The following is a 17,812-nucleotide window of genomic DNA, read 5'->3' on the forward strand; positions in this document are numbered from 1 at the left end:
ATTTATGATTAGGCTCTAATTCTATTATACAATTTTTTCTTCTCAAATTCTTAGGAAATTTTTGATAGCCTATTTTGATAAATCCTAAATCCCCGATTATTCCGTAATAAATTAAGCGAAATACTATCGATCCTTCACCCACGAACCTCTTTCACAGGGTCTTTGACCCTGTGACAAATTTTGAGTGAATTACGGGTTCTTTTTGAATCCCGGTAAGATAACGGTAAGTCCATGCAGGGTGCGAGATATCATCTCCGTTATGAACGATATATTTATGTGAGAAAATTCGTAATCTGCTGCCTTCGGTATCTTATACTACGGTTACACTGGTTCTCATAGACGTGCCACCTGTTATACCTGCGTGTGCCTAAGGATATTCGCAGAGGGTGCGTTAAGCTCGCGTGCTCTAAGTGCGTAACCCGCGATTGAGACCTAACTCAATTTCTTTCTATCACATTTTCCCTTTTAGTTTTGTTGCTTCGCCGTATTCCCGATGTGTCGACTTCATATCACACGTTTTTTATGTTTAGATGCTCCAATATCCTCGAGGTCCTTGCTTCAGATCTTTTGGAAACGGTTCATGAACTGTGAGAAATACGGGGTAATTATTATCCTGAAAATTGTGAAATCATTTTCGTCAGGCAATCTTGAAAAGTAAACTTAATTCAGATCCATTATCACGTTGGAATTATTTTCTGAAAAACTGTATTTGGACACAGAACTTTTGGAATTCATTGATCGTTTATATAAACTGATGATTTTCATTTAAAAATGATAAATAGATCGCCGTTTAAATCGGCATTTGTTCTCATTTTTCCAAAGTTCAGTCATATTGATTCACTGAGGTTTGAAATTTGCTTCTAAACTTGAGCTCTGATTCATCTAAATTCAAGTTAACTTCGATAAAGAGAAAAGTTGATTTCAAAAGAGTATTTTAACGAATCAGATTAAAAATTTATATTCTTTTCGAGGTTATTTAATATCAAAAAAGACCTCGCAACTCACGAAGTAAAAATAGGGGCTGGTTTCAGCAAAATGATTTGATTCCTTTTTCCTCTCTTGAACAGTAAGAATCGACTTTGAAGTTGACCAGTTGCATCAATCATCATTACTTTATCATCGAAGGACTCGACGCAAAAAAAAAAAAAAATTTCCAGTCCCTGTGCCTTACTATTCGTATTATATTTTCTTGTAACTATTGTAATAATTTGATGCATCGATCCAAGAATAAATTGATGCTGAAGTATTTTGTTTATTTGAAAAAAAGTAGTACCGACAGCTGTAATCACACTAAATACATAGTTACTAGTAAAAAATTTTCTTTCACAAATTCCTACAACATTTAAATCGTTATTGTAACGAAACCTGTTTCACCAGCATTTTCTATCTACTATAACAAATGAAATTTGTCTCTGCTTAGGGAATAAAAAAGAATAGAATAAAAGTTTTTCTGTTATCTCTTGGAAATTCAACCGTGCGTTCGTGCAACCTTCGTTGTCAAATTCACGATCGAAGAGGAGGTTTCCCGTGAGCTCGACGAGTGATCGATGACCGATAGCTCGTCTTGCATGTCCTCCGCTTCTCTGCTCGTGGAATAAACTACACAAGGTAGCAGGGTGCGTTTATTTAACGATAAGTGCGACGCACTCGGACGCAAAAGTTGCGTTGTCACCTTGCCTCAGCCTTCGGTGATCCGGTAAGACCGAAAACCGGTGCCTCTGCACACCCGTGAATTCACCACGTCCATTCAAAATCCAACTGGGCTTACCGCATGAATACATGCATCACCGTCCTGCCCAAAGCGGATAACCCTGCGGCTTTTCTCACCGCCATTATATGCGCTCACTTATGTGCCTTCGATTCTTTGGACTCGACGCAGCGCGAGCTCGTCATAACTCGATTTTTATCGAGGAATTTGAAGAAGAAACGATACGCAGTGTTCTAGAATACGTTCAGCGACTTTATATTTCCCTTTGAATGATTTGCACAAAAAGAAAAGTAACGAAAATTTATCTTACCTTCGTACTGTTTAAAATTTCAAGCACCCTACGCGTTGTATTTCACACGTTCTTGGTGCAAGAACAGTAATTTTATTGCTTGAATTTCACTGAATCGTGGAAAGTTCATGAAATTTTTTTAAATCAAAGTAAAATTTGTGTAAATTTGGAACAAGTTATCCCCTTTCGATCCTTCGGATGTTTTGATACAATTGACAAGAATTTAAGATAATCATGAATGACACTCCTGTCGTTTACTCTCTCTGAGGTTTCTACAAAATTTTACATCAATTCTGTAAAACTTTTGATGTGAGGAAAAAAAAAAAATTGATCTAAATAAACAAAAACTAATCGCAGCATAATTATGCAGTTTGAACATTGGCTAACTTGCTTAAGAATAGCAGACTTCTCCATATGTTATCCAGGGAAAAAGTTTTTTAATTTTTTCACCTACCCGGGGAGGTTGACAAGGCGTAGAGAACGTCGTCAGTCGTCACCTGGATCATTGTGGGGCAATTTTTTATTTAAAAATTCTTTTTTCCTCAACGTACTTGAATCCGGCCTGGCACCTGTGTCTTAATTAAAGTTAGCCAGCTCTCAGAGGCCGGTTCAGGGAAGCTGTAGCTCGGTATACTCGTCGGAAAAGCCCCCCAGGGGTGTAATTTAGAGGCGGTGGCCCCCTCGTGTTCATATTCCAACGACAAGGGCCCCGCGACTGGCGTTGGATGCGAAGAGAGCGAAGAGGAGGGCGGCACCGGGACGTTTCACACCTCACCGATAAAGTTATTAATTTTCTGGGCAAGGGGTGGGGGAAGGGGATGATGCGGTGGGTGCAGAAAGGGGTGGAGATTAATCTAGCCAAAGTGGACTACCAAGGAGACTTCGCGTTAATTGCTTTTATGCATCGTTGCTTATTGTTTGAGACGGGGGAGAAACCGTTTTATGGACGAAGATGAACATTGTTATTAATTCCACGTATTCTTATCGCTTGGTCACGTCAATCGCCATCTTTAACCATAAATTCAGTTCAACGGTTCCTTCATGGAATTCATTATTTATTTTCTTTTGGCTCCGTTTTGGAGACACATATTACAGTGTTTAGGAATACTTGAAATGACTTTACTCGTTCGATAGAAATTATCTAACATTGTCGTTGAAAAGATTTTTAACGATTGCAAAGTATATTTCAAGATTTCAGACGGTTTCTTTTCGATTGGACGGCTTAATCATCCTCGGCAACTGCTACAGTAGTCGAAATTTCGCGGTAGGAGATAAAAAAAGTCGGAAATACCGAATCGAATCTCACTCTCGATTTCGGTAACAGAATGGATGGACTAGACTTGAAACGAGTTGTGGCACCTGGATGACTTTTGGTCACTGCAAGCTGGGAGGAATTCCCTAGAGATTTCCCCTTTAAGACAGTGGGAATACGGAGGGCGAGATTCGGATGTCTTTACCATGCAAAGCAGCCCCTATTCCCTTTTGTCCATCAGATGGACCCCGTCGGAATTGGCGTGGGTCTCGAAAGTTCTGACCATCTTGATGCGGGACTGAGCACCGTCTCTACGACCTTAGTTTTTCGCCGTTAAATTCGTTTGATATTTATTCAGCTCATCGGGAAAGATGCACACTCTCGGAGGGACCTCTCAAATCCTTTTCCCCTTGTTTAGAACGTTGCGTGATGCACAGCGAGCCTTCGATCTTTCTTTACCACTGTCTATGAATTGATTCTGAGCCCGTTGGTTAAAATTTCCATCAAGGTTTCTTCGTTTATTCTAAACCAGTGTTTTCGTTCTTTTTTTTTTAGCTCTCATTTTATCGATATTTTTTCAAATCCAGTCTGACGTCCGTTACGATTCCCTTTGGATTTTTTATTTTTGGAGTTGAGAAAAAAAAGAACACAATGGTGGGGAGTTGGGCTGACAGTCCTCTCGGCCGTAAAGGGATTCAATAGGCAATCAGGGAATGTCTTCGTGCGGATGACAGAAAAATAGATTTCGAAATGATTATTTTTCCTCGAACGTGAGCTAAGTCGATATTTTAATTTCACCAACGACAGTCAACGCGATTTTTACGCGACTCTTTTGCGGCGCACGCACTGATCATCGTGCGGGGGAGTCAAAGGACGCGGAAGAGAATCAATTCGCAAAAGATATTGTTTCGCGTTCCCGTGTCAGACGATAATATCCTGCGAGAATAGGAGGGAGAAGGCGAGCGAGGCTGACGATGAGTTGGAAAAGAGCCGTTAGTCGGTGAAATATGATCGTTTTATTTCACCTCCTCATCTTTTTACCCATCCAACCTGCACGCTGAGCACCACCGGCACCCCGTAAATCGCAATATACCTACACAAGTCAATTATTTACTCTCGAGAAGGATCCCCTACAAAGTAAAACTTTACGTGTAGGTGCCCCCACACACCTGAACCTGAACCCATATCATCCGTCTATCGCTTACTCGAAATTAGAAATACATAGGCAGGTATATAGATTCGTTCAATATATAAAAGATGGACGATAATTGATGATGTTACTATCCACAAAGCGGCGATTCCTCCTCGCCTTGTCAGAAAAAACGGTGCCGTTCTCAAGCGCCTTTCCCGAGATCTTCTTCAGGCTCGGGTCTCAACGTTCAATTCAACAACTCTGCAATTTACTCTCATACCGTCAAAACTGATGACGTTGCTTTCCAGATGTACTCGATTTTTTAACGTCCAGTTTTGTCGGCGTTCATTTAAGTTACGAGTATACCTGAAGAAACGCGAACCGCAAATCAGACAACATGACCGAGTGTTTTCCAGATTGGGAAGATCGATTTATGTTGATCATGACGTTCGAATGAGCAGGCAAGAAATGTTGAAACTCAGTTCGATGACCTGACGCGCAAAGTACATACATAGAGTTGCCACTTACCGAATTCACATTGAGAACGGGCCTGGCCTTAGAGTTGCGCTTGCGAGTACGCGTGTGTAGGTATATTTAGATCCACCCTTGTTCGTTGGGGGATCATCTTAAGCATGATCACAGGGGTGGCTGGGATAGCCACCACCTGGAGACTAATGGTGCCCGGGAATCTCCGCGCCAAGCGGGCTTCTAAACGAGGAGCATTGCTGAAGCTTGTAAAGTTCGCCTTGCCAATAAAATGACGACGATGATGGTGATGATGATGGTGGTACGCGTCAGTTTCATTGTCGCGTCAATGGACGATTGATGGTGAGGAACGTGAGAGAACTTCGCTGGATCTTGTTTGGAGACAAATACGGCAGAAACTAATGAGCACTACGCTGTAGAGAATCAGAACTTGTCCTTGTCGTCGGTAGTTGATGATTTATGAAGCGGATGTCAATTCGATCAATAATAACCAAGTGAACGTTGGACAAAACCCGCTACCTCCAATGGAAAATTATTTGCTTATTTACGAGAAGACGCAGCTGGCTGAAAGACTCGGAACGATACGGCCAGGAGAGCTTTCGGGTATGGGCGATATGGCGCAAGGGACTTGGTGTATTTTGTGGGTCGTTGGTAGCCTTAAGCGCTGCCATTACTTGAGAGAGGCATATATGTGGGTTACTAGTTGAGGATCTATGACGATCAATATCTCAAGTAGCTTCATCCCCTTTGTACGTCTTCTTGTTACGGCGTGCCTCTTGAGATTAGGAACGCCTAACGCTTGTATACAATATATACTTAGACGTTATGCGTTACGAGAACGTCAGAAAATTTATAATCGAGTATCAACGGTTCGAGCTAGGGTTCGTTTGGCGCTTGCTTGAAAGCTCCTCGCTTTTGCTCTCAGTTATTTCTCGCTTTGGCAACGAGCTTTCCGAATAAATCGATATGCGGAAATGGTAAATAAAAATTGCACACTTCGTTGTTAGCCCAGAAGGCTATTTGCTAGATATTGATTAACGTCTCCGCAGGTACTATATACGGAAAATGAGATAACTTCCGTAATGACCAGAGTCGAGAACGATTCTCGGCCATTGTCTACCGCTGTTGTACTGCCTTTAGCAACTACGTCGGTAACAATTCTCGAACCATTCGTACCCATATACATGCACACACAGTGCATCTTCTATCCAGTAATTGTTTTGTAGCACGCTGTGAGACCCGCGTTATATGTGGAGTCTAACGAAATTGAAGAATTCGCGTTCAACGTTATTTGTTGTTTACAGTTTTCCGGTAGTCAAATCTCAGACACTCTGTAAAAATTACTCGCATTTATATTTTTGATATTTTTCGAGCGTACAGGCTTTTTGTTACTCTATCTTAGCTATTCAAAATTGCTATCTACACTCGTCATCGCCATTTTGTATACGATAACTTCAATTGCACAGAATTTCCAGAGTCTGTGGTAGTCAGTCAGTCTCTAAATGCAGGCGAAACTAATTCTCCGTTTCAAAGATAGAACGCATATGTATCTCTTTCCATGAATATCTAATTTTCTTATAGCAGTTTTGGGAAAGAGTTAATTTTCAAAGTATTAAAAATCCTCCTCCCTATAGTGTTTGTTGTAGTTACACTTCGCTTCATGACTTTCCTTCCGATGGCGCGGCATCCTAACACGACATCCATAAATTTTTAGCTTGCACTCAATCAGCTCATCAGGGTCCTCTTCTGGTTCTTCTTCTGGTTCTTCTTCTGGTATCTCTTCTGGTTCCACTTCTCGTTCCCGGAAGTCCTCCTCGTTGTAGTATTTATTGTAGTTACATTTTCCTTCGTGAATTTCTTTGCGACGTCGTTGCATCCTCACTCGGCATCCGTAAATCTTCAGCTTGCACTCCACCAGTTCATCCGGGTCCTCATCGCCTTCAGCTTCTGGTTCTGGTTCGAGTCCTGATTCCCCCGCATTGAAGGCTTCGAAACTTTCTTTGAATATGCAGAGTGGCTCGTGTACCGGCTTCCTCCAAGGTGGCATCATCACGTTGCATCCAACCACCGCGTGAGCACAGGGCTCGAGATCATCGCCCGGATGCAAATCAGTGGGAAGCTGTTCCTCTTCGAGGAATGGCCTGAAATGGCATCTCGTCTCGTGAAGCTCTCTCAGGTACTCGGGAACCCTGATCCAGCATCCGAAGTTCGAGTACTTGCAGTACCCAAGGTGTTGTTCCGGTTCGGGAGACGGTGGACCCCAGGATCCTCTTTCGTGATGAAGAAAGTCCTCGTAAGGCGCGCTGGGCTCGGTAGATACGAAGTCTCTCGGCATCATGTGTGGCATGAAGTGGATCGGCGGCGGCGTTTGCGCAGGATCCGTTTCCGGTGCCGGGAAGAAATTCAACGGTGCGTTACACATAGAACATGCGTAATAGTACGGCTTACACCGGTGGCACATCGTGTGACCGTTCTCGCACTGGTACGTTGGCATTTGGCCCATTTCCATGAAGCATATCGGACAGACTCCTGCGTTCTGGAACATTTCTTGGAGGTCTGGATACCGTACGGGATCCATTTCCTGCGAAAAGTTTTCGGGGTTAGTACACTGTGTTGGTATATTTCGGTAACAGGCTTGAATATTCAAAGTCATTCAGGGTGAATACTCCAAATGCGAAACGAATTTGATTGGTTCGTAGATGGTATGAATAAGGAATACTATATATATTCTTGCGTATCGTGAAAATCACATTTCACTAATAGAATATCGCATTAGCGACCGCTTGTTTGTCACTGATCGAGTACCGGCGAGGTTCTTTGGAAGCCCGTGGAGGATTTTATGTAAGCAGTGCCTAGGTATCTAATTTCAATTACAAGAAGCTCGTACCGTTGATAAATCATGATACCAACTGCAGGGTGTCACTGATCAAGTAGCGCTTAAACTTTCTTACCGGATTCTTCCTCTCCATTAACCTTCTTTTGGCAAAGTTTCACTGCAGTATCCGAGGTTGCGGACTAAAGATTCAAGCACTTTGTGTAACTCGCGATCCGTTTAAACGAGCGCAGCTCGTCACCGCTGTTTCAGTTCACGCCTCTTATCTTTGTCACATGATAATGCATTGTTATCTGATAAATCGTGGGTGACGGCATTATGTATCATGGCTCATGCTTTCGGTGACACATGAATTGGCTCATATCTTATACGACTGATTGCAACAAACATTGAACTTCCCTCTCGAATAGATGGATATAAATGAATGTTTTATAATCTTCATGATTAAAGTGGTCATCCGTGGTAATTGTTCTTGGCATTCAATAAAGAACAAAGCTATCATTTCTAAGTAGTCGCAAAAAAAGTTTCTGTTACATATCTGGTACGAAAATTGAAGAATAAATTCATTCTGCTGACGCGGTAGTTTCAAGATAGAAGTTAAACTCCATTGCATAGAGAAGGTCTGATAAAGCGTAGACACGCGAAACGGGAAGAACTGCTTCAGTTTTTCAATCTGAGATGGAGGGTTTCTAAAGTTGAACAATCTATAAATTTTTGAACCCAAGTATACAAGGTATTTCACATTAGCTCTTAAAAATAAGGGAGAAAGAAGGCTTGCTTAGCGGGTTTTTAAGGAAACTCCAAAACGCGTTTAAGCGCTTGAAATCGCATGATCTTTCGAAATCGTTTTCACGATTCAATATCGAGCACGACGAAGCTCACTTATCGCATTCATAAATTGTCACTTTTTGACCAGACGAACGGCACCTAAACCCTTACGATCAAGACGTATCTCAACGTCGATCTAAGAGCTTGAAAGCTAACATATTACCAACTTGACTGTTGAACAAGGGCTAAAGATCCAGGAGTGAGACATAGGAAGGTGACGGTAGTCCGCACGCATATAACTACGTTGAGGATTGCGGACCGTAGATGGATCGACCACCACGCCTCCACCCTGCAGGCGCGTTACGTTTCAGGGCTATTTGCATAAGTGAATTATGGCTGGTGAATATTATCCTCCAACACACTGGGGTGAGCCGAGTCCGGTATCTTTGGCGTTAGTGGGTGTAATATGTATACCGGCACGTGCGAATGTCTGTTACGTTGAAAATTTACCAGCATTTCACAAGCCGGGCTATATCGCTGAACCAACGGAAAGCGATGGCGGGGTATAATGGTGCACTAGAATTTCGTGTCAAGTTTCGAAGCTCTGTTGCGTGCATAATTAAACGGTCAAAAATAAGGGGTCCAAACGGTGACCTGATACGCGCAACTTCCGCAGTCCAAGCATAACGAGAAGAAATTTAAACAGACACTCTGTCCATTTCTATCCATGCTTTCCGCGACGAATTTATGGATATATCGCTGTCCAAACTCTCTGGAATTAATGGGGGAAACTGGACACCGTGTGGGACATGAAAAAGGTGAAACGGGTACCTAACTTTCCGCGCTTCGTTCGACCGTTCAGGCATCGCAAACGTCTATCTCAGTCCGTCCCTCACTCTCTGTGTTCTACAGTTGAATTTTTCACCGATAATTAACTGTCAACGACTAACGAACGCATCCATAACGTAACTCAAAACACGCGATGGGGTCCCCAACGTTGCAATGTGCCACCCTTTCACCTTTTCACATGTCCCGTCACCCGTCCCAGTATCAAACACTGTATCGAACACGACAGCTACATGCCTCAACTACTGTATCCATTTTAAACTTTACCCACTACATACACTCAATACGTAGGTACTTGTGTTGACGCTGTCATTGCTGACTGATAGAGGAGTCGAATTAACGGGTGCATTCTTTTTTCTCCTAGGTTTTGCTTAAATTTTTTTCACTCTTCTAGGTAAACAAGTTTCATTTTTCATAGGGTCTTCCGGACAGGTTATTTCATTAGCTTTAGTTATAATATAAATAGTGTTGAAGACAATTGATTAGAAAGTTTTGGATGGGTGACAAGTCGTGAACCTTAATTTTTCACTCAAAATGTTCACGTAACTATGACGGATTTGGAATGACAGGCTACCATAGCCGACTGATTCACAACGAATACGTATTATTCATTTCCCAGTCTGATGCTGTTTGTTCTAAAGGTAAATCAATGACTGAAGACACTTCCTCACAGGCATTTAGACGAAATAATTTGAGTGTTCGGTATTGATGTGGCGGTAAAAAGAACTCTTCTCATGGAAGTCCAAAGTGCAGTGTTTTCAGGTTTATGGTTCACTTGAACAATAATTTTGATACGCAATGTAAATACCAAACAGTCATTTCTCTCCTGTATACAACCGTGTCACTTTGCTGAAAATGAATCTTTTTCGTCAATTCAAATACTTTTAGCCGTGATTTGGTGTAGAAGTAGGTAGGTTCAGGGTACGGTGGTCGCGTATCCTGAAGTAGTGATTCCGTTCCGGTGATTTGTTCGGATTGTTACTTTTCCTCGATTGGTTGAATGAGGAGGGGGGTTAAAGGCGTCGACTCGGGGCGCAATATGTCGTATAATTCAGCGATAAGTCAAACCCTTTCTACAGTTGCGGAAAGGGGATATAGGCAGGGGATGGAGGAATGGAAGGAAAGGACAAAGAAAGTATAAGAACAGCAGCGTTCGAACTCCTGTGCCGTATTACCTTGCACAGAGGGGAGTCTGGCTTCTCTTAGCCGTTTCTACATTTTCACTACCTCTCTGCATTTTTCTCTTGTCTTTTATCCGTCGCCTTGCATAGCGGAACACGCGGTCTAATATATGCAAAAATATTCGGCAAAGATTTGCCATATCGGTACAACGCATTCTCCGCATTTTTCTACAACTCCTCTCGTCTACCGTATGCAAACGTTCACTTTTATCTGCGAACAATATTGTTGTTGACAGCGAATGAAGTACATAGTTTCAAGTTTTCTTTACCACTGAATTTTTAGGATACATTGCATCCGGCCTTTTACGATATTTTGAAACTGGTACATCGTTGTTTCGAATTTTGTTTGTTCTACTTTTGTTACTGCATTTTTTTTTTTTTTTTATTCTGAACACGGTAAGAGAAGAATAAATTCAACAACCACGTGCAAATGTTAAGTAATTTTCGTAGTTTCGTTACTCTTTGTTCTCCAGTTTTCACCATGAGCTCGAGGTCCTGTATCCGCTTTGCTCGTTAAACTTGATCCGACGATTTAAACTAAGTAGGTGCTTGTATGAGTCGCGCGTATAATCACCGTATGCTTCTTCGCCGCTTATATAATACGGATCCGCGGGTAACTTGAGATGCTGAAAGTCGCTTTAAAACCGCCTCATTTCGTATCTGTTCCTTTTTTTTTATCATTCAACTGCACGTTTCCTACATTTCTGACTGCTCATACCAATGCCAATTTGTTACATCTACTTTGATGAGCGAAAAGCTCACGTTGAAACTATCCGTGTACGTGCGTGACAATAATGTTCAACTGGGATCTGATTTCTGTTTGATTGATTGTTCAGTATTTACATTAAAATAAGATATAAGAGCGAACAAGACGGAGATCCTAAGTAAATATAACTACGCATTTACAGGTTCAGTTTAGATATTTTAGATATGCGAGAGTAATTGGAGGCAGCTGAATACAATATTAGTAGAGATAATTCGGAGTTCATATAGTAAAACGTTTTTAAGTATATTTTTTACACACCTTTCTCAATAAAAAGAAGATTGATTGTAACAAAAATTAAGAATATCGTGGCGTTTAAACCGTTTAAAAAAAATAAAAAACTGCACTAACGAGTCTTATTAACTTAACGTAAGATTTTTTATTTTTTTTTTTTTTTGCGTACTCTGAACAAATTTTTTAGTCATTATCATGCTGCAAGGGAAATAAAGTAAAAAAATAATGAAATAAATGAAAATAAATCATAATAACGCTAAACAATTGGAAAGAATTTACATTTCAGTGCTGTCTTCATCAAGAACCGACTTCACAAAAATTTATACTAATTTTTCCTTGTACAAGTTAGAATTTGCAGTAAAAAGTTTTAATTCCAATTCACGTTCTCAGTAACATTAACCGCATTCGAAAAGCTTACAAAATTAGTCACATACATTTATTTTTTGTGGATGCTTTCCTGACCAATTGATAGCGATAGAAAAAACTAATCGTGTTTTGAAACGGGTAAAAAAAGTAGAATGAAATAATATCCTCCCAAAACTTAGCAGCAAGTGCATGGCAGTGGTGCTAACGACTAACAAAAATTCTTCGCTAATTTCTGAAGTACCAAAGTAACTATCCGCAAAAATATCTCATTCACCTATAAACGCAATGAAAGCTAGTTTCATCATCCTTGAAATGTACGTTTGTTCTTACAATTTAGTCGGTCCACGAACAAAAAAAAGAAAAGAAATTCAATCGAAGCACGCCGAAGATGTTCTGCAACCAAGGAGTTAACATTTTTTAGTCGAGAAAGTTAATTCAACTATGGGGCTGACGAAGAAAATTAATAAAATTTTCAATCAAATCACAGCAGGTGGAATGAATATAATAAAATCACTGCAAAAATTTTGCAAAATGTAAGAAACTAGTGTCCAAGTTCTGTAATTTTCAAAATACTTGGTGTATTCTTATACGGGTAAGGAGCTCCTTCGACTGCGACATAACGAGTTTTGAATTTGATTAAAAAAAAATGAAAAATACATACAACGAATTCAAAGTTTTTTTTTTTTTTAATCAAAAAATTCGGTATCACCTTCAGCAAAGGTGTGATAACCTATCGAAGTTCTATACTTCTCGACCATTGCCAAGTTCGTTGTAATACATTTCCTTTAAAGAGAAGTTCATAATGTATCATGTGAAGGATTACAAGATAGTTTATAAAGGGTATAAAAAGGGCGCAGAGATGAATAATACTCGTCAAAGAATCGGAGAAGATTATTCCTTCCCTCAAAGTGAGCTTAATTTCCCGCTTCCGCAGCGGCTCGGGTTCGCTTCGGCCCCGCCAGGGCGAAATCCACCCCGCGCGAGGGGTTGAATCGATTGCGATATATCGCAGCAGTCTCGGGCCGGGCGACGCGCAAGCGTCCAAAGAACGGCTGCCATTGGCTGCCGATGATGTCATGCAGTCACCCCTAGGACCGTGATATCATCTGCGATCCCTTCTGCAGTCCGCACCGACCACTCGACCGGCGATGACGCCGCGTCCCTAAACATTTCCTGCACCGTGATTTCAGCAAAGTACCTCCGATTGTTCCCACATGATCCGAAAAGGTCCAAGTCTGTGCGTCGTACCTTCTTGTCGGGGATTCCCGGTTGTGCAGTGTCCTACTTGGCTGCGACGACAAGCCGTGATGATCATTGACTGGTGAGTGCCAGATTCGTCGTTATTGCGCCTACCCCTATCCTTCATTTATTTCCTTCAGTCATCCGATAGTGATTGTAGAAGTAACTGGTGCCTGTCATCCGATGATCATGACGCGTCTTTACGCATTGTGCACCTTCTTCGTTCATTCATTAGCGTATGCTTTTATCGCGGTGTTATTTTTACCCTTTTTTCGGAATTATTACCTGCGTGCTTTTTTTCATCATTCGGTACCCTGTCAGCCGATGACGAATGATCGTTACGAGGATGATCGTTTTTTCACTTTGAATTTATGGTAATCCCGAGATTCCTTGGCGGGTTTTCTTATACCCCGCGTGCTTTTGACTGTCAGATCGGATTTTGCTCAATGTGTCAATGTTGTTGTTTGCCGATTGGGGCGTGCTGCAGACCTTCAAGGGCTGATGGTACGAAAGGCAATTTTGACTAATGGGGTATGTTATACGGGTTTGCTTATGTCGTCGTTAAAACATTCGGGATGTTGAGCCAATTACACAAATCAGCGATGTGAGAGGAATTTCGGGTGTTTTTAGACTCGTCTGATTTCATATTTGAACATTGGATATTGACATGCACTTTGCGGAACGAAACAGGTTACCAATGTTTGGGACAATTAACTAGTTTCTCTGTGGCTCTAAATTGATCACATGGCTTGATTACGACTAGCTAGATTCTCGCTTCTCTTCGTGAGGAAATATGCACCCTGTGGACATAGAGATCTTTCATGATGAATATTTTTGCACGATTTAAAAAAAAGAAATACTGGCAATGGTTTGGCTTGTTAACGAAAACCGTTAGATATTTTCAGCAAAATATGAACTGACCTATCAATTTGGGACCTTATAAGTATCTCGCAATTTATGAAAAAGTTATTGTTTTAGAATTTCTATCGTGCAGTTATTATCGACTATTCGTCATTAAATTAAAACGAGTGTCAGAAAGCTCAAGCTTTCAATATATCATCGCTTGTTCTGTTTCTTGGCTGGGTTTCTGAATATTGAGTGTTTTAAAAAAACAATTTTACCCCGTCGAAATCCTTTTTTTTTTTAGAATAGAGATGTGATTCTCGAAATGATAAATCATTTTTTTTACCTCTATAATCAGAACTAAGTATTATATCCGAATATTTAACACTCTTCCGACTTACAGTAAGTAATTTGGATTTTTAATGCGCTTGCATTGCTTGAAAAATTTATACGGTATAATATTTGTGTTGAAAATACAGCTGAGATAAAATTACCTTCATTATCATGTAAAATCAAACGAATCAACGTATGGAATTTGTAATTATTGTAACAAAGTAGTCATTCCTGTTTCTCATCATAAAATCAAAAAATCTTTTTAATCCACGAGTTATGTTAAATTGAGAACAAATTGTGAAACAGCTTATCACCAATAAGCATTGTCTTAAAACTAGTTGAACACATCTCATGAACAATGAGAGATAAATGAGTCCAGAATCGAACCAGCGACTGATTCAATTCGTAACATCCCGTGTCCCTGTGTTGTGGCCAGCGAAAAGGAAGGGAGAGTTCGTGAATTTTATTGGACGAGGGAAATCCGCGGAAAGTTGAAAAATTCCGGGGTCAAACAAAACCTCGAAGAGCTTTGGGAATCCTTTTTGTGGTCAATCTTATAGGAAAATTTTAAAAAGCAAAATTTTATGTGGATTAAAATTTGATGAATTATTCTAGGTCTCACTATTCACTAATCAATCATAACTGGGTAAACTTTTTTAGTCAAAAGGTTAAAAATTGAAAAGAAAAGTTGGAATTGTAAATTCTAAATTGTAAGCTAAATTATAATATCGTGAACTTTTGAATAACAAAAATATAAATACTCTCGATCTTTCACAAATTTTCTGAGTTTTATCGAAATTGCGACGTAAGATTGATATATATACATATACATATATATATATATACATGCGTTTCTGAGAATTTCAGCCGATTTTGAAAGTGTACATACCCCTTCAGAGTGTTTGACGTAGGGCTAGAGCTTTGGGATTGGTTTATTTTTCAATTGGAATTCTAATCTCCGTGCAAACGTTGTATGGGTTTGGATACAGACGCCGTGTAATCCAACGAGTAATATAAAATTCGCAAATTGTTTTTGACGTTTGCGTACCTACATTTGCGTGCAATGCGGCTATAGAGGGGTGAGAATTCTGCGGCGTATTGCTTTCTCTCGGTTTCCTTTTACCCTGCTGCCCCGCGGTACAAATAAATTCATATAAATATAAGCAGAGACGGGCAGTTTTCTGTTTGTTAATATATTTTTTCTCCTTCTTGCAATTCATTTATTGGTTTGCTTATTTTTAACGTTGGCGAGTAAAGAGATATACTTTTATTTTTAAATAATTTTGCGGTTCTATTTATTGACGCACAGAATCCGGAAGTAGGGAAAAATTTGGAAAATAAAATACCTATTTAAATTGAAATTTATTCACGCAGAGCGATTTTTATAGATTCGCGAATCATTGTATTTCAATCTTTTCTTATTACCGGCCCAAATTGAAATATTTTTATACGAATATCACACTTTTCTCGGCGAAATTTTTCTCAGCTATTAAAGAAATTTTTGAATGTAAGAATTGGAAAAAGGCCAGTCACATAGGTAAACTTCAAAAAATTATCACCTGTCAACTTTCATTCATTTGTCGAACCTCTGGAAAAGATTGTTTCAGATTATTTGTCATTATTAAACAGAGAATATTTATGTCTTGAGTAAAAAATTTGTTCAATAATATGGAAGTTGAAACTAAATTGTGATATAAAAATCTTTGAAATCCTGAAAGAACGTATTTTATTCACCACAATGCAAACTCAATTCTTATCGGAGATGACAGTGTGGTGAAAATTTAATTTCAACACTGCCAAATTTGAAAATAGTCGGGTTATTTCAAATTGTAGATATTACGTTCATTCCGATGATCATTTGTACAAAATTCTTCATCAAATTCAAAGGTTGTTTGTAAATAATAGCTGTTGATTAGAAATTGGTTTGACACCATGAAACAATTTGAACGTACAAAATAATTCCGAAAAAAATCCTGTTCCAAAGACAACAGCCTTTCTTCCGAACTCTGTAAGGGGTAATTGATCAGCAAAGAGAAACGCGCGATACAATCTAAAGACTAGAAGTTCATAAACAATCTCCCGGAATATAATAATTGTTTTTTCTTGGTGAGTATCGTGCCTTTCGCAGCGCCGATGGGATAAGTATAATAACAACAACAATGATACCAGCGGTGATAACAATAATGAAAGTAACGTAAAAAATGATTACGTCATTAGCGCCGGTGGGGGCGGCGGTAAATGAAAGTGGAAAAAATACCGCCGCGGGAGATTTTATCTCTTCGGAAACTGTGTGACTACGACTCTGTAGGCGGTCGTCACGAATATCGGGGTGAAAGGAAGGAGAGGAAAGAGACAGCGCATGAAATGGTATCGTCCTTGTGTTCGTCTTCTTCTTCGTCGTCATCGTCGTCGCCGCCGCTCAATCAGAAACGCAAACACCCCGATTACGAGCTGAGCTGTCCAGGGATGCAATGGTCCACATACAGACACTTGTCACTATCGCTTTCCTCGCCTCTTCATACGGCCTATCGACTCTAATTCTTTATCCAACTTTACCAAACCTCAAGCAAACTGAACTCTCCAACTCTAAGCTTGATACAATCTTTTACCACGTCTCCCAGTGACGCGCAGATATTGTATCTTCATCTCCCGTTTATTGTTCGATGCTTCGACGTATTTCTAAATTATAGGCATGATTCGTTGCGTAACTTGTTGGAGAAATTGTATTATTTGATTTTGATACAAGTGATCGAAATAACAGTTTCTAGTGTCGGGTGAAACGAAGTTTTTTGAAACTAAGGCAGCAGTAAACAATCGCCACATTTGTTAAATTCATCGGAACGCGGAAAACAGGTAATAACTTGGATCAATTGGGCTGTCTTACAATCGTTTGGGTAGCTTTGCTTGAAATAAGATCTTCACTTATGTCCAAATGGTGGAATTTATACAATTTCTTAATAATTTTCAACCAGGTACACCTTCTACATCACGTTGAAGTTAGTAACGTTATCCCAACGATTCGCGTTGGGAAAAAACCATTATTTCGCAATTTTGGAACTGTTTGAAATTCAGTATACGACCTTACTAAAATTTAATCTCGTTAGATAGACGGATGAAATTTATTTATTCTAAATTTCGCAAGGTGAATGTACTAAATAAGTAAGAGATGTGGCGACTGAAGGATGTACAAGAATGAGGTTGAAGTAAGGATTTTGAAGGAACTAGGATTGCAAAATATGAGTATGTCTTGTTTTATTACGGTTTACTGAATTTCGAACAGTTCCAAAACTGCTAAACAACGATTTTTCCTCAGCATGAATCTTTACGATAACTTTACTGACTTCAGCATGATTCTGTATAATCTTCTTTCCTTGACCAAAATTTATAAACTGAAAACGACGACATTTTTCCCAACAATAATGCTTCTTCCATCACACATCTCCAAAAAATCACTATTGATTGAAATAGTAAGTCGGAATAAAACTGGTCATGTAATTCACCAGTTTATTTTTCGATGCAGAATGTAAGTTCAGCATTAA

General features: G+C 39.8%; 2 protein-coding genes and 1 long non-coding RNA gene across 3 annotated transcripts in view; 2 read left to right on the forward strand and 1 right to left on the reverse strand.

Annotated features, from left to right (window-relative positions):
- Positions 1-17,812, forward strand: part of LOC124176482 — a 127,410-nt gene that overhangs the window by 32,644 nt on the left and 76,954 nt on the right. The window lies entirely within an intron of this gene.
- On the reverse strand, positions 6,197-7,934 carry LOC124176484. Its single transcript, XM_046557850.1, has 2 exons — positions 7,819-7,934; positions 6,197-7,448 (listed from the first exon to the last, which is right to left on the reverse strand). The coding sequence occupies exons 1-2, from the start codon at positions 7,834-7,836 to the stop codon at positions 6,480-6,482; spliced, it is 987 nt and encodes a 328-aa protein (XP_046413806.1). The 5' UTR covers positions 7,837-7,934; the 3' UTR covers positions 6,197-6,479.
- LOC124176491 lies at positions 12,992-17,429 on the forward strand. Its single transcript, XR_006869393.1, has 2 exons — positions 12,992-13,179; positions 16,491-17,429. It is a non-coding gene; the product is annotated as an uncharacterized LOC124176491 (long non-coding RNA).

This window comes from Neodiprion fabricii, chromosome 2 (assembly GCF_021155785.1).
Source record: "Neodiprion fabricii isolate iyNeoFabr1 chromosome 2, iyNeoFabr1.1, whole genome shotgun sequence".
NCBI lineage: Eukaryota > Metazoa > Arthropoda > Insecta > Hymenoptera > Diprionidae > Neodiprion > Neodiprion fabricii.